Source organism: Oryx dammah, unplaced genomic scaffold (genome assembly GCF_014754425.2).
Source record: "Oryx dammah isolate SB20612 unplaced genomic scaffold, SCBI_Odam_1.1 HiC_scaffold_25, whole genome shotgun sequence".
NCBI classification, from domain to species: Eukaryota; Metazoa; Chordata; class Mammalia; order Artiodactyla; family Bovidae; genus Oryx; species Oryx dammah.
The window spans coordinates 25,567,874-25,593,769 of record NW_024070209.1 but is presented as its reverse complement, the minus strand read 5'-3'; the positions used below and the strand labels follow the sequence as shown (position 1 = coordinate 25,593,769).

The following is a 25,896-nucleotide window of genomic DNA, read 5'->3' as shown; positions in this document are numbered from 1 at the left end:
CACCTGGGTGGCAAAATCCAGCAATTTCCTAGATGCAGTATTGGCTCCTGTGCCCGCTAGTTCTCTAAAATCTGTTTTATCAGTAATAAAGGCAACATCTAGATCTCCCATTTGTCTTACCCTTGCATCTTATTTCTCAACTGATTCAGAGGAAAAGAGAAGGGAAAACTGAATTCTAACAACTGGGGATTGTCAGAACAAAGCTGGAGTGGAAAAGAGACAGGAAAAGAAGTAAAGTAAAACCTGAAAATGAGTGTTGAGAAAAATGTGTGTGCACCGCACACAGCAACATAATTTACCCAAGAGGGAAACCGGTGTAGAGGTGGAGTTGGAGGTTTGCCACAGGCTGCTTTCTTTGCTGAGTCGCAGGCTTCCTGGTCCTCTGAACATGGGGATTCCAAGCAGTCGTAGGAAAATAATCCATCATCACAATTAGTGTCCATAGTCTCTAAAATTTCTGTATTGTCGCCATCAACTAGATCAAGATCTGTTTCCTGAGGTCTCAGTGGCCGTATCATGCTTATAGCGTTTCTGTTTGTGCCAAACATCCTGTCAGAACTTAACTGTGGCTGGCTTAGGTGCCTTTTGGCTAGTGCGATGCTTAAGCTGAAAATATTAGGAATCCTTAATTTTGGGGGTGGCAGAGTGGAAGAAGGTCCTAGTTCTGTGCCTTTTCCAAGGAGTGAGTTAGGATGCTTTGGACTCAAAGCTGGGGTCAGAATAGGGCTTGGGGTGTTAGCTTCACTTGAGGAAGACGAATAATCCAACCTCTGAGACTGAAATTTTTTATTGAGTTCGTCTGAGGAACTATCACGCTCCTTTTTCCTTGATTCAGAATTTCCCTTTCCGAGAGGACAACTCTGAGCCTTCCACTGTGCCTCCTGTTGCCAAGAATACAGCTTCTTGTGTTCCGGTCTCTTTATGCCAAAGGTCTCTTCTTCAAATATCGAACTGCTGTCGTCAGAGGCTGTGAGATATGTCTCACTGCCCATTCTGCTACTTTGGACCCCCTCCTCTGATGTGTGGCTGGAAAGGGTAGACGTGTACCTGGACTTGGATCTTCCTTTGCTCCCGTCTTCCTCATCGGAACTCCAGTCACTCCCGGGAGCCCCAGAATTCTGGGATGTGCCACCATCCATCACAAAGCTTGTCCTTGTTTTACGATTCTGCTCTGACACGCAAGGGCCTTGATGCAGTGTTCTCTGACCTCGGTTGTTCTCTTGAATTTGGTTATCAACAGATTTTTCTGGAATTTCCATCTCTAGAAAAGCATACAGTATATTGACACGCTGTCTTTAATCATACAATCTTTCTGTATATTTAGCTTTATGTATCTACACTGTACAGACTGGAATTTTCATTTGAATCAAGTTGATTTACATTACCCTTTTTTAGTTCAATGTCTTTTTTAAACCCAAGTTTGAAAACTGTAAGTTTCCTATAGACTACAATGCCCTTACACTAGACAGAATAGTATCAAAATGAAACTGCTTTTTACAAAGAAACATGGAGGAAAAAACTGACAATAGATCAAGGAGAGATAATACAAGAAGCAAAATGAAAAACAGGGCCACACTGATTATCAAAGATAGCAGCCACTAGATAAATCCTATTTTAGAAGCAAAAAAAAAATGACAACCCTCTTTCTACTAAATTTCAAAATCATAAGTAAATTTAAATGTAATAAATATAAAGCTATTGTTTAAAAAAACCATTATTCCCAAGCTTCAACACATGAAATATGCAAAACCATAAAGAAAATGTACACAAAGAAAAGCTTTACTTACTCTACTTTTGGTTTAATCATAACTACAAAATGTATCTTTATAATAAAAATAACAGTCCTTAAAAATGTCTTTAGACATGGCTTATTTTTGTTTATAACATAACTAATAGAATGAACCATTGACTTCATAAGCAATGAACTTAAAATTTATTGAAGAGTACAAAAGAAAAGCTTTGAAAACATGAAAACATAGACAGGATCTTCTTAATTAAGGCTATACAGGCTCCACAGATTGGTATCAGGCTGTCTGTTAAATCTGCAGATGAGCAAGAGCTACAGTCCAGGCAACCTCAGCTGAACTGAGCTGTAGTGAACTGAAAGTGAGAAAGTTAGAAAGTGGGGAAAAAAATGAAAATAACTTCTCAAAAAAAAAAAAAGAAAGAAAAGAAATCCACATAATGGCATAAAAGCAAGTACCAAAGGAACCTTCTGAACGGAAAAACATTATGTAGTTTTCAGAAGTTCATAACCAAGCGTAGAGACAGCTCTTAGGGCTATAATTTTTCTCCTTTGGAGGAAGGAAGCAGGAGCTGAAAATAGAAAAGATGCAAGTTCAAGTCTCTCTAAAATATTTGGGAAAAGTCACACTGGTGTTGACAAAGCCAGAAGCCAAATAAAGCAAGATTTAGAAGGGCTTTAAGACTAAAAGAAGGGTACAAATCTGCACACAGGTCCAGAGTTTGAACATGTGGCAAATACTTTCTTCTTTGAGGCAATAAAGGGAAATCAAAGCAGTTAACTAAATTTTCATCTGGTGTTCTTTTTCTTTATGAGTTTGCTGCATCATATTTAATTTCATATTAAGTATTAGATAATTCTTTATATTTTAAATAAATAATGAATAGGAAGGTCACACTCCTAATCTGAAACTCGCATTAATCTTAACAAATGATTTTTCCTTTTAAAAAATGTTAAAGTAAATTCCTCTAGTCCATAAATACCTTCTATGTCTTTTCCTTCCATGAACTCAGGTTCTTTAGATGATATCTTGCTTGTTTCCTCAGATTTTACAACTTGAGGAGGACTCCTCGCTCGGGACAAAAAGCACCCAAAGGTCAGACTGCTCAGACGCTGGCCTTCTGAAAGCTTTGGTGTGGAAACAACTGACTTCTTTCCTTGAACTTCTATAATACCATTAATCGAAATCAAGATCCGAATTTTTCATAACAGTTTGTTAAACAGAGAACCAAAGCATAAACAAAAATGTGGACAAACCACTCCTTAAACCAGAAAAAAGCCTAAAGTTCATCTTTATTTCTGTATAATAACTTGGAACCCTCAGTGTCGAGCACCACACACCAATGTTTAATATCTGCTTATATATTTTGACGGTACAAAATATTTTTTAACTGCAAAGAGAAAACTTTCTAATTCTTTTAAAAGTAGTCAGCTCTCAAACAAGCCACAAACAAAAATCCAGATATAAACAACTAGAGAGTTACAGCTTCTTGCAGTATCAAGTACTAGTAAATACCAATCAAGTATGTACTGATAAAATTTGATTGTTGGGTAATGCTACTAATAGTGAGAAAATGGGAATGAGATCTTGGTTGTCAAGACAACCCAGGAAAATTTAGATGATCACTGAGGCAAATATCACATGATCACTGGCATAACTTTTGCTTGTCATAGCTTTCAGTGTGCTTCTAATAAGAGAGCAAATAAAGGGGCTTAGTCTGTGACCATGATATGGAGAACCTTAATCACTTAGAGGAAAAATAGGGGAGGGGGAAGTTTCTAGACAGAGAATTCAGATAGTTAGGTGAGTACTCAAGCACCTAGTGAAAGTGAAAGTCACTCAGTTGTGTCCAACTGTTTGTGATCCCATGGAATTCTCCAGGCCAGAATACTGGAGTGGGTAGCCTGTCCCTTCTCCGGGGGATCTTCCTGACCCAGGAATCAAACCAGGGTCTCCTGCATTGCAGGAGGATTCTTTACCAACTGATCTATGAGGGAAGCCTGATGGAAAGCATCTGCTGCTGTGGCTGCTAAGTCGCTTCAGTCACGTCCGACTCTGTGTGACCCCACAGATGGCAGCCCTCCAGGCTCCGCCGTCCCTGAGATTCTCCAGGCAAGAACACTGGAGTGGGTTGCCATTTCCTTCTCCAATGCATGAAAGTGAAAAGTGAAAGTGAAGTTGCAAAGAAGTGTCTGACTCTTTGTGACCCCATGGACTGCAGCCTATCAGTCTCCTCCATCCATGGGATTTTCCAGGCAAGAGTACTGGAGTGGGGTGCCATTGCCTTCTAATCATGGGTTTAATTCATCTTCTGGGACTTGTAGCACTGCTGCTTATAAGATTAAAAACATGGAGTTTTCAGTGATAGTAAGAAAAGTTTCCATGAAATTAATTCTCAACTCTGAAAGAGCACCAAAGGGTAAAGTTAAATAGTAACTGATAATTGAAATACAATAATATCTTTAAACAGTGTCCTCCTTCAGATATATCTTTTAATATTTTCATATTGACCATAGAACTAACTCACAGAACTAATTCATGATATTTTAATAATCACATATACATACAGATATTTTGAAAGTACTGTATCATATGTGGGCTTCCCTGGTGGCTCAGATGATATTCTTCTCCAATAACACCTAGGTTCCAAGGATCAATAATCCTTAGCCTCCAAAACTAAAAGGCTACCAGTGAGGACTAGAATTGCAAGCCAAAAGTATCAGGGAAATAGCATTTTGTGATTAGGCTTAGTACATACGATCTATTTCAAAGAGGGTGAACAACATGAAGACCTAAAGCTTTACTTATAAATATGGAATTCCAGAGGAACACCAATTTTTTTCATTATATAGGCAGAGGAAATGTGTTACATAAGAAATATATTTTGGTCTTCATCCATGGTTCCTGGCACACAGCTCCTAAAACCCTTGGAATTTCCTAAGAGTGATAAAAATGTCTTTTGTTTTCATAACAAGCCCTTTCAAACACTTCTGAATATATATTAATGAGGTGATTTCTGGAAAGCCCTGAGATGGCCTCAGGATTTCCAGGGGAACCAACCAAATCATGAAAAGGTTAGAAATTTCAGCCTCATCCTCCACCCCCTACCTCTGACCTCAGGGGAGGAAGAAAGGCGCTGGAGGTTGAACTGATCACGAGTGGCCAACGATTTCATCAGTCATGCATCCCTACATAGTGAAACCTCCATAAAATTTCAAAAGGATAGGGTTCAGGATGCTCCAAGTTGGTGAACACATGGAGGTGCTGGGAGGGTGTTTTACCTGGTGAGAGCCTGGAAGTTCTGTGCCCCTCCTCCCATATCTCGCCCCATGCATCTCTTCTATCTGGCTCTTCCTGAGTTACACTGTTTGTAATAAACCAGTAATCTAGGAAGTAAACTGAGTTCTGTGACCCTTTTTAGCAAATTATTGAACCCAAGGAACGGATCTTGGGAACCTTGGATTTACAGTCTGTTGAACAGAAGCAAGAATATCCCTCTGTATTTGTGTGTGTGTTCAGTGCCTGATCAGGGTGGAGGTGGGTAGTGTTGTGGGGCTGAGGGATCTGGTGCTATCCAAGTAGGTAACGTCAGAAGTAAGTTAAATTTGTAGGACACTCAGTCAGTGTTTGTTGAGAACTAGATAATTGCTTATGTGGGAAAAACTTGCACACATCTCATATCAGAAATATTAAGAAAGAGAAAATAGGAGTCTTTACCCTTTACAGAATGACAGCAGTAGATACTAACATTCAGTAGACAAAATGCTTTCCGAAATCCTATAATCAACACCCTCCATGAAACTAGTTCAGTTCAGTTCAGTCGCTCAGTCATGTCCGACTCTTTGCGACCCCCAGCAGTCCAGTGTTTAAGACTCTGCCTTCCAATGCAGGGGGTGTGGGTTCAATCCCTAGACAGGGAACTAAGATCACACATGCCACAGGGTACAACCAAAAATCTAAAAAATAAACTTGTTTTTTAAAAACTCACTCATTAAAAAAAGAAAAGGTTCTGCTGCTAAATAAAAGTTTGAAAAGCACTATCCTAGGCCATCAGTCTAAGAAGCACAAGCTAAATACCCTGGTGACCTACCTTCTCATCAGCTATATGTGTACTTGCACGGCTATCACACCAATAGCATATTAATAAGTAAATCTCTATTTTTAACTCTACCATCCATCCTTTGGCTTTGGAGTTAAAAAGAAAACAGGCCTAAGCACTGGAAAATGCAAAGAGTTTATTCACATAAAACTTTGCACAAAATATTCAGGTTGTAAGAATTTCAATCACCAATGAGCACAATGCTATAAAGTGAAAATAGAAAACAACAAGACTGATTAAGTAAACATACCCCAAAATTAAATGTTCAAATTACCCTCTTTGGGTATTCACTACTGTCTAGCTGTGCTCATATGGACATGTGGCTATTTAAATTTAAATCAACTCAAATTAAGTAAAATGTAAAGTTCAGTTCTTTAAGTTGCACAAGTCATATTTCAAGTGCTCAACAGTAAAATTCTACATAGGCAAATTAATCAAATTAGGCTACCTTAGTCAAGTGCTCATACCTTGTAGTTTTGACTGCATTGTTTTTATCTCTTCAGTTTGGTTTTGGTTGATCAAACGAAGATTCTGATTCTCCAATTCCAACTAAAAGAAAATAATTGTTTTCTTGTAAACAGTGATAAGAATTTCTAAAATGTACCAGTAAATTTTAACATTGAAAGCATCTTAATACCTAATTAAACATAAACAAAATACAAAAGAAATAACTAAATATCAGATGAATTTATCAGCACAGATTATTAACCTAGATAATTATGACTTTAATATTTATTCTTTCCAGAGCTAAAAGTTTTCAATATTTTTCACCCCTATGCCTTTACCACTGTGAAATTATTTTAAACCAAATTATTTCAGCACTTAGCCTGACATATAAACTAAATAATGTGTACCACTCAGATAATATTGAATACATTAATTTTATGAAAAATTAGTTTTCTCACTTATTATTCTCTAATTACTTAAAGTTAACTATTTAGAACTAAAGTCAACTAATTAGAATGAGGCTACTTAAGACTGATTATCATGATTCTATCAATCCTTTTTTAACTTTAGAATTATATAAGCCATTAAAGTGAAAGCTACCTATCTCATATTAATCAAAAGCCAGCAGCACCACCAACTGATCAAAATTTTGTTTCAGATATTCTGATGACTGATCTATATGAAAGAAAGAAAAGGTTAAGAAAAGATAAATATGGCAATAAATACCTCATTCAACTTAACTGTTACCCATTCTTTGATCTTAGCTGCTTTCTCTTCTATTATTTTAGCTTCTTGAATCCTTATTTGTTTCTGAAATAACATTAGTAGTTTGTTTAGTTCAAACATAAGCTCACTGGCCTGGAAATATTACAGTTACAGATATGAAAGGCAAGTCTACTTAAAACTTGTTTCCAAGTTAAGATGTCTACCTTTAAATTACCAAAAAGAGGATAAAATGAGAATAGCTGTCCAGCAGACAGAATAATAAAAGCATAAATATATATTTCTAGTTTTAACATCTGCTAGTCTTTCTCTGAAAGGTCATATGCCAAAATCAATCCACTGAATTTATCAATAAAACAAACCATCTCTGGAAACACTATGATTTAGAACAATGGAATAGAAGTCAACCATCTTAGTGAGAGGAGAATTAGAATCTCTTCTGAGGTATGGCTTGCTTTCCCCTCAAATGTTATAGTTTTAAAAGGTTCAGAAGAAATAAAGATTGAGAAACTCTAGCTCACATCTTGGAAAAGGAAATGGGAAACCTCTTCAGTATTCTTGCCTGGAAAATCCCATGGACAGAGAAGCCTGGCAGTCTACAGTCCATGGGGTTGCAAAGAGTAGGACACGACTTAGCAACTGAGCACAGCTCACATCTGCCAACCTTTAAATCTGGTTATGGTCCCAAAACTACTGAGAATGTGATGATCATATAAATACCAGTTGGTGGGGGCTGAAAACCACAGATCTAAAGCAACAGTGACATCCAGAGAGATGAACAAAAATGCTAAAAATAAATGATTAATCATTGAATAATTTTATAGTGGTTATATCTAATTGATGCTAAATGACTTTTTAGGTTAATTACCGTAATGCAACTTTTTTCTTAAAAATTTTTTAAAAATAAATACTATAAATTTGATCTCAATAAAGTGATTTAACAACAGTGTACACATTTCTAAGCAGGAGGATTAGTGTCAAACAATGTTTAAAATTTAACCTTCCATAAACATTTCTAACACCCTAACAATCTAAAGCAAAGATTTGTTGGAAACATTTTACAGGCATAAATGCCTGCTGATAACCAAGTGTTTCCAACATAAAGATTCACATCCAGAAAGTGGTAGATACTGCCTTGGAATTTTTCTGGACTTAAAAATAATGTATTTAACTTGCACTTTTCACCAGTAAATGTGATGTAATCTTACGGGTTACCAAGTGAGATTTCTGACCAAAATTTAGAAATTTAGGCTTTCTCTTTTTAATCTTTGCAATTATGCGTAAATGAATGCACATATTTAGGACTCTTTGAGATCAGATACTTCCTAACCTGCTCTTCAAGTTGCAGTTCCAAGTTCTGAATGATGTCTTCTTTTTCCTGTATTAGAGTTTCCAGATCTTGACACTTTTTATACAACCTTGTCTCTGATTCACTGGTTTGAATATTAGCTGCTTTTAACTTCTCTTCCATAACTTGCACCTAAATTCAGAGGAGAAAATATTAAAACTATGCATGTACTTAATTTATCATAGTATTAAATTCAGATTTTACTTTAACATTAAATAGATTCCTAAAAGATATCATCATAAAAGGAAAATGGTGAACAGTTTTAATGCATTTAACAACTATAAAGTTTAAAGACTAGACTATTTTCCCAAGTGATGTTAATTCTGAGGTGTATGAGGATACATAAAAGATTCTCAGGATGGGATGGGGAGGGAGATGGGAGGGGTGTTCAAGATGGGGAACACATGTACACACATGGCTGATTCATGCCAATGTATGGCAAAAACCACTACAATATTGTAAAGTAATTAGCCTCCAATTAAAATAAATGAATTAATTTTTTGAAAAGATTCTCAGAATATTGCTGTCATGTAAGGAAATGTACATGTTAATTAGATCTATGATAATATGCAAACTATCATATAAGCATAGAGTCAGAAAGTTTCCAGCCCTCATTTTTTCATATTTACAAAAAGTAAGAAAAAAAGTTGAATGGTGAGATAACACTCAGATTGGAGGACCTAGTATAATAACACACCCTAGGAAAAAAAGCTGAACTTCAGGTGAAAAAGATACATATTTTTAATGGAAAACAAAAGAACCTCAAAACCCCAATGATGAAGTCATAGAAAGTAAAAAAGCAAGACAGTCAAGATAGAGGTAGGAGAGTACATTCTGTGAGGATTTACTGATTCAAAACTTAACAAATATTCAATGAACACTTGCCAAGAGCCAGGGCTAGTCCAGGTCCTAAGAAGACATCAGTTTTAATAAAGCAGACCCCACCCCCCAACCTCTACCTGCATAGAAATTACCTTCTAAGAGAGATCACAAATACAATAAAGACTAAAAATCACACAGTATGTTACAGATGGCAATAAAGCTAATGGGCAAAATAAAGCAAGACAAAAGAGATCGCTATACGACTAGGGGCTGTCGTGCTTCACTTTAGTATCTAATATACATACTGGCTCTGCTTGGATATTCTGCAAAACACATCTGGGTACCCAAAATCTTTGAAGAGATATGTGTGACATTAATATTAGAAAGAAAATAAAGTACTGGACACCATACACAATACTAAGACTTTTATTCTATATATTCCCAGTAGGTAAGAATGTAATTTTAGTCATGTTTCAGATTATAGGGGACAAAAAGAAAAACATATAAGGGCATTTTAGAAATTAAAGATGATAGCTAAGATGAAAAATCTTAAGCTATTAAAATATTTCTGAAAAATCACAATGGAGTTACTTAAAGCTCAAAAATACTTGATTAATGAGGACTCCTAGAAGGAGGTGTTAAGGCTAGTTCAGTTTTGTTTTTTTAACCATGAGTACAAAGTTTCATTTGTGAGTTCACTGTATAAATGTAAATTCAACTCAAATGCCAAAACTGTCCTATTTAAATACCACTCACATGTCTGGAAACTATGAAAATAAAAGTAGATCCAAAAAAATAGGAGAAAAAATGTATTCTACAATCCACATGACAATTTTAAGTAACTTTAAGATTTAGATTTTTTAACATAATATAGCAGGCTTTCTGCAGGAACTTCAGAACAAGAGGTCAAGGACAAAGGCCTATTTCAGAGATGCTGTCCTGAAAAAAGCCAGAGCCAGACAGAGAGCTGGACAGTAAATACCAAAGGTCAGTCTTAGGATCGTATAGTCAGTTTCACACCGGGTATTCTGTAGCTTTGGTAGCAAGGAAAGAAAATCAGAGGCCAAGTGCAAAATGCTAGTTCTCCAAGGAGGAAGTAATAGATCATAATACTCCAGAAAAACAAAATTAACTAAATACGAATAAAAGTAAATATTACCAGACCTACATCTACAGTCTCCTTTCATTAAGCTGGAGCAAGTCACCCTATGGACACTGGGCTGCCACATAAAACTGTCCTACTATTACTTAGAAAAGATCTATAGTTCTGGAAAACTATGACTTGGGAGAACTCTTCTTCCCTGTAAAACACATCCAGCTTGAAAGGTGTTCTCATTTTATGAATGAATGCTACAGTCAGAGCTCCTTTGCTGCATCTTCGCCTTGTACAACTGTTTCATTAGACTATGACTTTTAGATAAACAACTTTCCTGGGCAAGAAAAATATTGAAAGAAGTGGCCAAATCTCCTTGGGAGAGAAATCACAAAGTTGTTACAGGCAACTTTCCTACCAAAGGGTCCTGTTGAAACCAAGTTCCATAAGATTCACCAGCTTTCCTTGGCAATTAATGTGAACAAGAAGGTCTACAATAAAGCTAAGAAGCAGACAGATAAACAAAGCGGCCTTTAAAAATATCTTACTACAAGTACACAGAAAATAGGCCAGATTTTCTTCCATTCACTTAACTTGAACCATATAAAAACGATTCCCTGGTGGCTCAGTGGTAAAGAATCGCCTGCCAGGGCAGGAGACACAGGAGATGTGGTTTTATCCCTGGGTCAGGAAGATCCGCTAGAGGAGGAAATGGCATCCCACTCCAGGACTCTTGCTGGAAATCCCATGGACGGAGGAGCCTGGCGGGCTACACTGCACGGGGTGGCAAAGAGTAATGCACGCCCTAGCACTCGAGCACATGTAAAAATCTAACTACTCAGAGACTGGTCAGTAATAAACACGAACGGCATTTAGATTAGTTACGCTATAAACTCTTGCGATTATCAATACACGGATATTCTCCAGTGAGGAATGCTTTGTATTTTCAGGCTCCCTTTCTCTTTCACTTCAGGAGAGCCTCTGGTTATATCAACCCCCTGAGCACACTCCTCAGCCATTTCCCCAAAGTCTTGTTGATGGTGAGCTTTGGTGCAGTCAAGGGCTAATGTAGCAGGCTTGGGGTACTCAAACCCTCTACATTCCAAAAGAAAGAACTTGCCCTTGACTGTCTTCTGGGAAAGAACCCCTGAGCCCCTGGAATATTCTTCCTGATAAGGTTTGCTTTATATATCTGATATACTGTGTCACACCAGTTAGTTTATGCTCACAGTGTGATTTATAGTGAATGTCTTTTTTGTTTATGTGGGTCATGGGCCATGCTGTATCAGTTTGATCTCTGGAGGGGTTGGAGGTTGAGTAGCTAAAGTGGGTATGCATTCCATGCCTATAAGACTGACCAGGGGAGGGGGTCTTGTAGGCATGGAATAAAAATTATAGACCCCTAGGCTTGGATGACCAATCCTGGTTGGCAATGTGTCATATGTATTGTCTACATCACTGACGGAAGAATCAAGAACATTCCTGTGCAACTCCACTGTGAGAGGACTACTAGAAGCTCATACCTGGTGTCTCCTCGACTCTGCCCTATGTGCATTTTTCCTTTGCTGAAGTTAATCTGTACTTTTACTGTAATAAACTGAAACCACTAGTAGAACAGCCTCTCAGGATTCTATGACTTTCTGTGAATCACCAAATCCGAGGCTGGTGGTGGGGACCCTGACACAACTCCCAATGATACTTTCTATTTTCTTGCCTATCCTGGAGAAAGCAGAAGCTGCAAATATTGCTCCCATTGTAACTATCCATATCAGTATCTCCCTTTTCCCACCTCCAACCTCATCCCTCCCTCTCCCACTACAGGTAATCGATCGACATGTGACTCTATTTCTGAGTGGGAGTGAAAGTTTCTATTCCTCATTCCTATATAAGTATTGCAATTATGTGACAAAGATATTTAATCATTCCAAAATACAACCAAAACATGGTTAAGGGTAGTTTGAATCCCATACTATTTTCCAGTTATACAAAATTATTGCAAATTAATCATTCTAATCCTATTTTAAACAGTTTTTTTTCAGCAGAGTGTTCCATAATTTATGTAGTAAGGCCAGACCCATTCTCACTGAAAGTGAAAAGAAACACCGTTAAATAGTTTTCCGTATAACAAGGCCAATCATTCCACGGTCCTAAATATTAGGATGATTGAGTAGTTATTTATTAAGCACCAGAAATGACTTGGATGCTAAGAACCAACTGTAAGAAAAGTAGATTAGCCCACATATTAGAAGGAAATTTAAATCTAATTCCTACCAAAACTGAATCAAACACAGGCAAGGGACTGGGTCCTAAAGACATAACTGAAAAAACAAAGCTTCTACAGGAGAAATTATCCACTCCTCTTTGGTTAGCAAAAATTAGTGTATCAGATTGCACCAGGTGGCCCTAGTGGTAAAGAACCACCTGCCAATGTAGGAGACAAGAGACACGGGTTGATCCCTGGGTCAGGAAGATCCCCTGGAGGAGGGCATGGCAACCCACTCCAGTATTCTTGCCTGGAGAATCCCACGGACAGAGAAGCCTGGCGGGCTACAGTCCACAGAGTCGCAAAGGGCCAGATACAACTGAAGGGATTTAGCATACATGCACGCATGCATACAACTGCCGGGTCGGACAGTTGAGAAGGAATGGTGTATATCAGTATCTCCCATATGTGCTATTTGCTTCTTTTCTGCCTCACTAGATTTCTCATAAACAGTACTGGGTTGATTTGCACATAACTGCTTTCAAAATTTATGAACAACAACAACAAAGATGTACTACAATGTTGCCAGGATTTCTCTGGAAGAATGTGTGATTCTTTTTTCTATCAGCAATTTATTTGATGGTTATGCAGGTGAGGCCCACACATTTAATACACAAGGAAAAAAATGTACAAAGTTAAAATGTAGAGTTGAGCTGGTTGCAGCTGACAATTGCTTTTTGTGGGGAAACATTCTTTCTAGGTTAATATAAATACAGTTTAAGTCTTAGGATATGGGTCAATGACAAAGGATAAGCTGGATTTAAGCAACATAAACAGCAGATAGGCCATAGTCCCACGGAAACTGTTAAAGAGAGCAAAAGACTCAGTTACTCTAAGTTAATAATATTTACTTAGTCTTAACAAAGGCAAAAAAAAAAAAAAGGTAATATAATCAGTGCCTTAGAATTAACTTGCTCTCTGTTTATATTTCCTGTTAACTTTCAGATTCATTATGAAATATTTAAGCCAAAAATTCTTCTGAAGCATAACAAAATAGCTACTCTATAAATTTAAAGTGTTATGACAAAAAGCAATACCTACTGATTATACGGAAACTCTGGGAGATGAATATTGACCTTTTTACCTGGGTGGGGGTGGGGGCAAGGGGCATTAGTAGTGTTACTTTAAGGCAGTATATCTAAAATAAACCAATAATTTTCCCTAAAATTTTATAATTTTATAAAATTATATAATTTTCCCTTAAAAATGTGGCACATAAAATGAAATAATTTTATACTTGATATCCGCAAAGTGAAAGTCACTCAGTCGTGTCCGATTCTTTGCAACCTCATGAACTATACAGTCCATGGAATTCTCCAGGCCAGAATACTGGAGTGGGTAGCCATTCCCTTCTCCAGGGGATCTTCCCAACCCAGGGATGGAACCCATTGCACGTGGATTCTTTACCAGCTGAGCCACCAGGGAAACCCAATATACTCAAAGGACAACTTCAAATAAGAAATTCTTCTTATTAACTTCTTCAGACCAGGAGTTGGGCACTGATGGCTACAAATTGCCATGGTTTCCTTTTTTAAATTGAGAATAAGGATTCCTTTTTCCTTTCAAGATCCAGTGAACCAAACAGGGGGAAAATGAAAACCACAAATTGAAAAAAAAATGATATTTCATTTACTTTAATTTTCAGAACTAAACAAATATGCTGCATATATCAATTTAGAAAGTTAACTCAGGAAAAGGCAAAACAAAACCAACTTTAATTTCTTTCTTTTTTTCCTATAATACAGGCAGTTAAAGGCGAAAAAGGGAAGGGAAGGAAAGGGAGAGGAAGAGAAAGGAAAAGTAGCAGAACAGACAGAGATGTATGGAGATAGCCGTGAGTGCAGCAACCAAGAGGGATGTCACCAGGAAACCAAAGTCAGAAAGGGGAAGACAGTGAAGGAGACATGGACATCAAAGAGGCTGAGAGAATGACCAACAGGCGCTGCAAGGCTTCAGGCTGAACTGTGACACACAGAAAGGGCCCACTACAGGAAAAGACATTTGGCACAGAGTGACAGGGGCTTCCCAGGTGGCACCAGCGGTGAAGAAGCCAATTGCCAACGCAGGAAACTAAGAGAAATGGGATTGATCCCTGGGTCGGGAAGATCCCCCTGAGGAGGGCACAGCAACCCACTCCAGTGTTCTTGCCTGGAGAACTCCATGGACAGAGGAGCTTGGCAGGCTACAGTCCATAGGGTTGCAGAGACAGACACTACTGAAGAGACTTAGCACACACGCATAGAGTGACAGAGAATGACATGAACACAATTTTTCTTTTAGAATGTAAGTGGTCTTTAATGGCTTTACTGTTAATTATTGGCTTTTTATAGATAAGTAATTACTACTTGGTCCCATCAGCTAAGGAAAATAAAATACAAAAAACCAAGCACAGTTGACATCCTTACCATTACTACTAGTACTTATATCAATATCTACATTCGAAGTTTTAAAGAATTATTGCTAACTTTTTGATGAGGTGATGGTACCTGTAGTTATGACTTTTAAGTCTTTATTTTTAGATGGGATGCTGAAACACGCTTGGGTAGAATCATATGCTATCTGGGATTTGTTTCAAAATAACCTTGTATAGGGATAGGGAGGCAAAAAGTGGGAGGGAGCAGACTAGCTGTGAGTCAGCTAATTGCTGAAGTTGATGATGGGGGTTCGTTATCTATTTTCTCTACTCTTATAGTGCTTGAATTTTGCATAATAAAGTTTAAGGATTCTCTGGTGGCTCAGAGGTTAAAGTGTCTGCCTCCAATGCAGGAGACCCGGGTTTGATCCCTGGGTCGGGAAGATCCCCTGGAGAAGGAAATGGTAACCCACTCCAGTATTCTTACCTGGAGAATCCCATGGATCTTATCTTCAAGTATAATTAATTTAGGAAAATTAAGGGGGCTTCCCTGGTGGCTCAGTGGTAAAAAATCCACCTCCCAATGCAGGAGACAAGGGTTTGATCTCTGATTCGGGAAGATCCCACATGCCGCGGAGCAACTAAATCCATGCACCACAACTGTTGAGCCTGTGCTACAGCCCGGGAGCCACAAATACTGAAGCCCACATGCCCTGGAGCCTGTGCTCTGCAACAAGACAAGCCACCACAGTGAGAAACCCAGGCACCACGACTACAGAGCAGCCGCCGCTCACCGCAGCTAGGGAAGGGCCTGAGCAGCAAGGACTCAGCATGGCCAAAAATAAAATTCATGAACAAAATTATTTTTAAAAAAAGAAAACTAAGGATTAGGTTAAATTGGGTTAAGTTAGTCAGACCACTGAAACAATCTACTGTGTAAAATTAAGTCTTTCAGATGAAAATAAGATTTGGTAGGACTCAAGTTGAAGAAACAAACGTTAACAGACCTAGAGCAAGTATAAGAAATTTAATATACACTTCTGAGAAGAAACAATTTTGTATTTAAGACTTCTGAAATTCTTGACTTGACTGAATCTGACAGAGATCTTTTCATAAAATGTGAATTTATCAATGCATGCTCCTTAGGCAAATTTTAAGGCTGGTAGGCTCATCCAAACCACTCATTTTACTGTGGGCAAGGCCTAAGAAGGGCTAAGTGACTTATCAAAACTTTATTTTTTCAGAGTAAAACTAGTACCAGAACCAAAAACTAGAAAGTATGAGGATATACAAGAAGAAACCAATCATCTATAATTCCATCTATAATTATAACTCGGGTTAAATTTCAATGTTTCCTAACAGCTTTTTTTAAACTCAGGTTTGACTCACCCTGCCCCCACATCTATTAACATGTTAAATACAAAAATCTGTATATATTTTTCCCGATATAACTCTAAACATCTTTCCACACTGGCTCAGTCAGTAAAGAATCTGTCTGCAATGCAGGAGACCCGGGGTTGATTCCTGGGTCACGAGGATCCTCCGGAGAAGGAAATGGCAACCTACCCCAGTATTCTTGCCTGGAAAATCCCATGGACAGAGAAGCCTGGCAGGCTACAGTCCATGGGGGTCACAAGAGTTAGACACAACTTAACGACTAAACCACCACCACCAATAGTTATTTTTAATGGTTGTTTAATATTTTATGGAATAGATACAGTTCACTAATTCATTCTCCTATAATACTGCATTCAGATTATTTCCAACTCTTTATTACTATAACTAAAGCTGCCAAGAACATCTTTATACATAAAACGTCATTATGGCTAGGCATAACCATAAATTCATATTTGAGGGTTTTTTTTATAAGTAAAACTTTCTAATAGAAGCATTTGTGACCTTTTGAAAACTTGTTAAGGGACAAAACAAAGTTAGATTCTATATTTTCTCTATGGAGCTAGCTTATAAACAGTATAAATGACAAAATGGAAGACGATAGCTGAAAAATATTTTCAAGATTATTTGGGGCAAAACAATGCTTAAATTGGTAGAAGCAAAAGAAAATTTTTTAACCAAAACTATACCCTACCTGTTGAAAAGCTTTTTCTGCTTGACGCTCAGCATCAATAACTTGTCTCTCAAGCTGTTGCATCTGAAATGTGAGAAAAGACATAAAAAATAGAAAAATTCGTATTTCCCTTTTGGAATTCTTTAGGAACACTTAAAGTACTTCAATGGATATTAATTACACAGAATTTAGCACATTAAAGTTTCTTTCAGGGCATATGTAAAAACTGATCAAACAAAATACCAAAATTTTGATACTCTTTGCAATATGTACTACATGAGTATTAATCAGTAGAATTTTCTTCATTGGACTATATGTTAGAAATTACTGGTCATCATATTTTAAGAACAGTAAATTAAATCTAAGATAATAGTAAGACCTCAAATGTCATATGCTTTGCTGATCAAAAAGTCCCAATGATGGGGGGAGGGATAAATTAGGAATTTGGGCTGGTGGTTCAGAAGGTAAAGACTGCCTGCAATGCGAGAGACCCAGGTTTGATCCCTGGGTTGGGAAAGTCATCTGGAGAAGGAACTGGCAACCCATGCCAGTATTTTTGCCTAGAGAATTCCATGGACAGAGGAGCCTGGCAGGCTACAGTCCATGGGGTCGCAAAGAGTTGGAAATGAGTGAGCAACCAACATATATACATTACTACACATAAAACAGATAACCAACAAAGACAGGCTATATAGTACTGGGACTATACTCAATATTTTGTAATAACCTATATAGGAAAAGAGTCTGAAAGAATATACACGTACATACATACATATATAATAAGCTGATGGGATGTCCCTGGTGGTCCAGTGGCTAAGACTGCACTCCTAAATGCAAGGAGTTCAGGTTCAATCTAGAACTAGATACCACATGCTGCAACTAAGACCCCAGTACAGCCAAATAAATAAATATTTTTTAAAAAGCCTCAATCACTTGGCTGTACACCTGAAACTAACAACACTATAAATCAACTATACTTCAACAAAAAATAAATTTAAAAAAAATTTAAAAAGAAAAAACATACACTGAAACAGGCTTAATATAGGGGGAAAAAGTCCCAGTGATATCAGAAAGTGGTACATTTTCATAAGCTTCACTGGGTGGTATGTGTAAGTCACAACTGAGTAGTTTTAATTCTTAAAGATTGTGATAGAAAGAGTATGGAAGATACTCTGATAAAATATACATATGTCCACAAAAGCATACGGCACAAAGGTTGAAAAAATATCGGTATTTTTTGAAAGTTCTGTGGATAATAAAATGTTTGAAGATTTCAGACGGTGGGAAATTTTAAAAAAATGTTGGAGATTTTAATACTAAACTGAATAAGTAAAAAAGCAAAAGTCTTAAAAAGGATCTAATACAAATTAACATAATACACAACCATGATGTAAAACTAAATTCTGAATTATTCTTTTCTGAGTGTTGAAGACTGGTCAACACTGGAGCCATCTGTGGCTCAACCTATGCTCGCTGTCACTTTTATTGTTGGCGGACATTCTCAGATGCCCTGAACTTCCAGAGCATCTCAAACTCACAGCATCCTGGGTGTGATACAACAGCACCCAGGGCTGATACAACAGATCACCCCCTTCTCAAAACCATGGAGGAGTGGCCTCCTGCAGCAGGAAGCAAGGCTGCCAGCTCTGGACCACATGGGTGACAGGAATCCCAGCTGAGGCATGTGTTATTCTCAATGCCTTAAAGGTAGTCTCTGTTATGAATACATAATTTTTTAAAGCTGTACTGGTTTGGAGCATTTGCTGCATTTTTGATACCTATGTTTGGGCAAATTACCAGTCGACACAGGTAAAACTCAAGACCATGACGAGCACCATCACTTTGCCCACCGAACACAAAAGAGCTCTTAAACATTTCAGAAGTGCAGCACATGGAGCTTAGTAAAAGTATCTGTATTTACTGTATCATCCATGAAAACCCGATGGCATTACTGGGTACTCAAAGAATCGTATACCAAACACTGTGACAAAGCAGAGCACCATAGTACTAAAAATGAAAAATTATGGTCTAAGATAAAAAATGGCATGTGGACACAGATGAGGAAAATGGACAAATATGTCTCTGGAAAGTGCAGCAACATCCGCAACTGGTTCTTTTTGGCACATCCCACTACACTTGCTGTCCCTGAAAACTCAAGAGTATATTCAGTTTACTAAGGATGTATCTCAGCCCTTATGTCTGGGCCACACTGTAACATCTGGCAACCTTGATTTCATGACAGTAGGAAGAGGAATTGCTTTAACTATGGGGGTTATGAAAAGAATTAACAGACTTCTGAATAAGTCTCCGTGCATGCGTGCTTAGTAGCTCAGATGTGTCTGACTCTGTGACCCCGTGGACTGTAGCCCACCGGGCTCCTCTGTCCATGGGATTCTCCAGGCAAGAATACTGGAGTGAGTTGCCATCTCCTTCTCCAGGGGAATAAGTCCGAAAAGTATGCAAATCCAAGTGTGATTTGGAACTTATCAGAAGATATGCAGCTTAGCAGTCTGCCTGAAATATGCAGGAGTTCCTGCAGAAAGTAAAGAGGATTCCCAAGGAAGAATTCTATTTAACACAAAACCAACTGCATATCTTATTCAAGAGACAATGTCTCATAACCCTGAGCAAGTAGTAGAAGGCTGCTGTTCAGATGTAGCTATTACTTTTAATGGACTGACTCCCGAAAATATGATAGTAATGACATATGGTGTGTACCAGTCCAGAGCATTTGGACATTATTTTAGCAACACACTGATTTTCTTGTCTCCAGATGGTTCAGAAAATCACAGAGGACTGGGAAATGACAGAACTGTGCTGTCCAAGAGCACTTGAAATGTGGCTAGTCCAAATTGAAATGTGGTAAAACTATAAAATACACACTTCATTCAATAACACAGTATTTGAAAACCTACTGCAAAAAGAATAAAAATCTCAGTAATTGTTCATATTGACTCACATTGAAATGATATTTTTAATGTCACATTAAATAAAATGTAATATTAAAATTAATTTCATCTACTGTTTCTTTTTCATTTTATTAATGTTAGAAATTTTAAAATTACATATGTTTCTCACTTTATGTTTCTATTGGATAATAAAAGTGTAAAACATTCCATTGTCACCATATAGTGTAATTTAACTGCCTATCCACATGGCAATATTTTTTTAAGGTAGTTTATTGCAAGGATCTAGATTCTGGAAGAATTTTAAAATATTTGGATACATAAATCGGCATTTCCCAAGTGCATTCTCTGGACCTCATATCACCTTTAATTTTTGTGAAGATATTTCCAGGTGGCACTAGTGGTAAAGAATCCACCTGCCAGTACAGGAGATGCGAGAAGCGCAGGTTCAATCCCTGGGTCAGGAAGATTCTCTGGAGAAGGAAATGGCAACCCACTCCAGTATTCATGCCTAGAAAATCTCATGGACAGAAAAGCCTGGTGGGGTCTATGGGGTCGCAAACAGCTGGACACAACTGAGCACATCAGTACAACACAGTTCACGTTTAATAAACAAGTACTGTTGTCTAAAAGCATTTTATTGATTCTGTTATAGACTATCGCATCACATGAAGAAGCTGGACAAGCAATGTATCTCCTATCTAGCATAGTCCTTAAACCAAAAAATTAACTGACATGCATACACCGACATCACATTCCTTCACTACTGACAATATGCTGACAATTGTCATTTCTACAATATAACATCATTTCTACAATGCAACGACATTGTGTTTTCAGAGGAATTTCTACACTTGTGCAGCCTTATCCTCAATTTTGAATATTTTTGAGATTCCCAGGGAAAACAGGAAAATCCACAAATGGGTTGCTGCTTTGTAGACTTTGGCTAGTGAAAATAAATGACTGACATACCTATGAGAATGGCCGAAATCCAAAACACCGGCAATACCACATGCTAGCAAGAATGCGGAGGAACAGGAACTCTCATTCACTGCATGCTTTCTTATAAAATTAAACATACTCTTATCATCCTATCCAGCAAGTGTGCTCCTCGGTATTTACCCAAAGGAGTTGAAAACTTATGTTCACATAAAAACTTTCACACAGATTATTTACAGCAGTTTTATTCATAATTGCCAAAACTTGGAAGCCATCAAGATTTCCTTCAATAGATGACTGGATAGATAAACTGTGGTATAACCAGACAATGAAATATTATTTACTACTAAAAGGAAATGAGCTATCAAGCTATGAAAAAGCATGAAGGAAACTTAAAACATATTATTAAGTGAAAGAATCCAAACTGAAAAGGCCACATAAAGTATGATTCTAACTACCTAACATTCTGGAAAACTATGGAGACAATAAAAGGATCAGTGGTTGTGAGGCTGGGGCTGGGGGAGAGTATGGAGAGGGATGAATAAGCAGAGCACAGAAGCTTTTTAGGACAGTGAAAGTACTCTGTTGGAGAGGGAAATGGCCACCCACCCCACTATTCTTGCCTACAGAATTTCATGGACAGCAGCTACAGGCCATGGGGTCACAAAAAGTCAGACATGACTGAATGACTAACCACTACACTAAATCCTCTGTATGATACCATAATGATACATACATGTCACTATACATTGTCCAAACTCATGGAATGTACAACACCCAGAGTGAAAGTATGAACTCTGGGTGATAATAATGTGTCAATGTAGGTTGAACAATTTGTAACACGCACCACTCTGGTGAGGGATGTTAATAATGGGGACGGCTAACTATGGAGAACAGTGTAGAGATTCCTTTAAAAACTGGAAATAGAACTGCCAAACGACCCAGCAATCCCACTGCTGGGCATACACACTGAGGAAACCAGAATTCAAAGAGATGTGTACCCCCATGTTCACTGCAGCACTGTTTACAACAGCCAGGACATGGAAGCAACCTAGACGTCCATCAGCAGGAGAATGGATAAGGAAGCTGTGGTACATATGCACAATGGAATATTGCTCGCTATTAAAAAGAATGCAATTCAGTCAGTTCTAATGAGTTGGATGAAACTGGAGCCTATTATACAGAATGAAGTAAGTCAGAAAGAAAAACACCAATATAGTATATTAATGCATATGTATGGAATTTAGAAAGATGGTAACGACGACCCTATATGCAAGACAGCAAAAGAGACACAGATGTAAAGAACAGACTTTTCAACTCTGTAGGAAAAGGCAAGGGTGGGATGATTTGAGAGAATAGCATTGAAACATGTATATTACCATATGTGAAATAGATGCCCAGTCCAAGTTTGATGCATGAAGCAGGGCATTCAAAGCCGGTGCACTGGGACAACCCAGAGGGATGGGACAGGGAGGTTGGTAGCACCGGGAGTTCAGGACGGGGGGCACACATGTACACCCGTAATTGATTCACGTCAATGTATGGCAAAAACCATCACAATATTGTAAAGTAATTAGCCTCCAATTAAAATAAACAAATTTTAAAAAAGAAAAATAATGAGGATAGCTATACATGTGTGGGGACGGAGAATACATGAAAAATTTATATCTTCCACCCAATTTTTCTGTGAATCCTAAGCTGCTCTAAAAAGACAAAGTCTTAATAATAGTCATTTTTTAAAAAAGACTGAATAATTTCTCAAAGGGGACCACTTTGAATGTTTGCCCCCCACTCTGGCAAATTCACATCTTGGAATCCTAATGCCCAATGTGATGGTGCTTAAACCTTGAGGGTGGGCCCCTCATGAATTGCATTAGTACTTTTATAATAGAGTTTCTACAGAGCTCCAAGCCCCTTCTGCCAGATAACAGTACAAGAAGTCAGTGACCCAGACAAGGGCCCTAACCTGACTATGCTGGAATCCTGGTATCAGACTTCCAGCCTCCAAAACTGTGAGAAATAAGATTTCTATTGTTAGTAAGGTACACAGTCTGTTGTTATTTTGTTACAGCCATCCCCACAGACTAAGACATAGAACTGGTTCTGAGAGTGAGGAGCGGCTTAACAAATATCTAAAAATGTGGAAGCCATTTTGGGACTGGGTAATGATAGAGACTGGAAGAATTTTAAGGAATATGGTAGAAAAAACCTACATGACCATGAACAGTCCATTAAAGCAATTCTGGTGAGAGGTCAGAAGAACAGGAAAGCTATAGAGAAAGCCTCAGTCTTCCTGGAGTGCACAGTTAAGGATTGTGACCAGGTTGTTGATAGAAATGATGGCTGGTAAAGGTTCTTCTGATGAGATGTCAGGTGGACATGAGGAACATATTACTGGAAACCAGAGGAAAAGTGAGACCACAGCCTACAATAAGCATTGGAGCATCCTGAACTCTCCCCTAGAGCTGAATGCCCTGTACAACCCTGCAAAGACCTACAGAGGAAGTGAGTGTGGGGCTGGGAATAGTGGGTATTAATGGAAAACATGTGGCCCTTAGAGCCAACTGGTTCTCTGAAACCTTCTCATTTATCCCCAGGTGCCGAATGTGCAGCAGCTAAGCATTTACTTCCTGTTATAAGACTGAATGTTCTTCTCCTATAAAGTTGAATAAATTACTTGGAGGGCTCTAGTCCAACAACTGTGGCATTTATGGGCTCATGGTGTAATAAGCAGTCTCAGACCCACTCATTCTAAAGCAAATATTGATAGTCAACCAGCACTGATTTTATACACAATTGTTGGTCAACTTTTCAGATATTCCATCCTTAAATATAAACAGACCACCAAAGATCATTAGACATTTGAGAAAAGCTTGCAACCTGAAAAAGAAAAATCAAACATAAAAGTGGAAAATAATCTCAGAGGAAAGAAAGATAATTCAAGGAAGAGAACTTAAAAAGAATTAAAATAAGAGTTCAGGAACCAGGAATTTTCAAATACATTATTTCATAGCCATGTCATAGACAGAAATTGTTATTCCAGTTAGAAACATTAGGAAATTGGTGTTTCGAATGCCCCCAGCCAGAGACATGGATGGGATGTGAGCCTTCATGCTCAGAATCCCTAGTGCTCTTTTAGTTGAACCACAGCTGCTTAGGTATTTATAAACTCCACCCACAGTGTATAGTTATACAGAACCAAATGAAAATCAGTCCCAGATACGTGAAACCACAAAATCCTTGGCTGAGAAGTATCTGTCTTTATTTTTGTCCCTTGTATTCTGTTCTTTTGGCCTAGGAATCTTTTACTAGTAACTTAAAAACATTAACGTACATAATAGGAACAATTTTAAGCTTTATGGTCTCAAGAAACCTACTGCAGAAGGAAACACACCATTTAAAAAAACTTATCAAAAATAATATCCTCAGGATTTCCCTGGTGGTCCAGTGGCTAAGACTCTGCAACTCCCAATGCAGGGTGCCCAGGTTTGATCCCTGGTCAGGGAACTAGATCCCACATGCCACAGCTAAAGGTTCTGCATGCTGCAACTAAGACCTGGTGCAGCCAAATAAATAAATAAAAATGTAAAAATAGTAATAATAGCCTCAATCAATAGCCCCCAAACAAAGTTTTTTAAAATAACTTTAAGTCAGCCTGAAAATCTCATTATTATTATTATATGTACAATTTTCATTGCGTGTCAGTTGCTCAGCCATGTCCAACTCTTTGCGACCCCATGGACTGTAGTCCACCAGGCTCCTCTGTCCATGGGATTTTCCAGGCAAGAATACTGGAGGGGGTTACCATTTCCTTCTCCGGGGAATCTTCCTGACCCTGGATTGAACCTGGGTCTTCCAAACTGCAGGTACTATCTGAGCCACCAGGGAACGCGCTGTGAAGTATTAGGTGGGGCAAAAGAGTAACAGGACATGTGTGATTTAAATAGGATAACCGTGGTGTTGACTGGACTGTTATATGAAAGCAAACACAATGCTGTCCAGGGACTCCTTATTCCTAGATGGGAATCCTAGACCACCTCAGGGAAATCACATTGACAAGAGGAAGGTCAAGTGGTAGGAACTGCCAGACAGCAATGCTGTATCAGATAAAGGCAGCATGAGGTTATATGAGCCATGCTGAGGCCTAAAGGGAAAATTCTTCATTTGTTTCACCTTTTTCTTTTCATTGAAAATCTAACTAATAGGAAATAACATTCACTTCAACTGAAAAATAAACTTTCCCTTTCCCTCCCTGACTCTGAAAATGAACTAGTAATACTGTAAAGTAGAAAACTACTTAAATCTCAGCTTCCCTGAAGAGTTTATGTTTGGCATACTAGAGATATTTCCAACACCATTCCTTAAATTCCTCCAAAGACCTCTCCCACTTACAGTGGGATTTGCCCAAGATTTCAATAAGGACTTTTTCTTCACAAGCTTCAATATTCAAAGTTACTTGGAAATTGTAATGGAAAAATAAATAGGTGAAAAAAATAGTTTAAAAAGATCCCATGTATTCTCCTAATCTCCAAAATATACAATGTATATAAAATTGAAATCCTCTCACACATTTTTCCTAAAAAAATTCAGAAAGATGTCTATCAATCTATAATTATACTAGTTTAGTTTTTAAATAATAAAATAGTTATTATTATTATTTAAAATAATAAAATATTCTAAATATTAAAAAATAAGTATAATTTTTAGGTCCTCCTTTTACACTTAACCACTGTGTCTAGTCAGAAAGATACAGGAAAATAATAATGTGTTACTTCTATATGCCAGGCACTCTTTTAGCTGCATCACAAAAAAGTGTGAAAGATCTAAGGTTTTATGCCAACTCTGCTATTTGTTACCTGTGTGATACTGGGCCTCCTGCTCAAATACTCTCAGTCTTAATGTCAACATCTTTAGATTGTGGACAATAATAGTTACCTCATAGAGTAACTGTGGGGTTTAAGCTAGCTAATGGTTGTAGTCAAGGCTTAGGATCCATAGTTGGCACCTAGTGTTAGCAGTCTATAATCAGTGCCAAGAAGACAGAACTAAGAACCAGAACTGTAACAGAAAAGAAAAGTTGGACAGAATTT

At 37.9% G+C, this 25,896-nt stretch overlaps 2 protein-coding genes across 2 annotated transcripts in view; one reads left to right on the top strand and one right to left on the bottom strand.

Moving 5' to 3' along the window:
• The window catches only part of PLEKHH2 (pleckstrin homology, MyTH4 and FERM domain containing H2), a 101,139-nt gene that overhangs the window by 62,680 nt on the left and 12,563 nt on the right, over nt 1-25,896 (bottom strand). Inside the window, exons 3-8 of the mRNA XM_040224711.1 lie at nt 16,983-17,045; nt 8,345-8,494; nt 7,018-7,101; nt 6,312-6,393; nt 2,728-2,910; nt 300-1,261 (exon numbers count right to left, since the gene is read on the bottom strand). Coding sequence (XP_040080645.1) covers nt 300-1,261; nt 2,728-2,910; nt 6,312-6,393; nt 7,018-7,101; nt 8,345-8,494; nt 16,983-17,045 — 1,524 coding nt within the window. The remainder of the gene's footprint in view (nt 1-299; nt 1,262-2,727; nt 2,911-6,311; nt 6,394-7,017; nt 7,102-8,344; nt 8,495-16,982; nt 17,046-25,896) is intronic.
• Nucleotides 18,150-19,796, top strand: C1GALT1C1L (C1GALT1 specific chaperone 1 like). Its single transcript, XM_040224788.1, is given in 7 exon segments — nt 18,150-18,191; nt 18,669-18,731; nt 18,733-18,905; nt 18,907-19,120; nt 19,122-19,264; nt 19,381-19,462; nt 19,464-19,796. Coding segments are annotated over 7 exon segments (1,050 nt in total).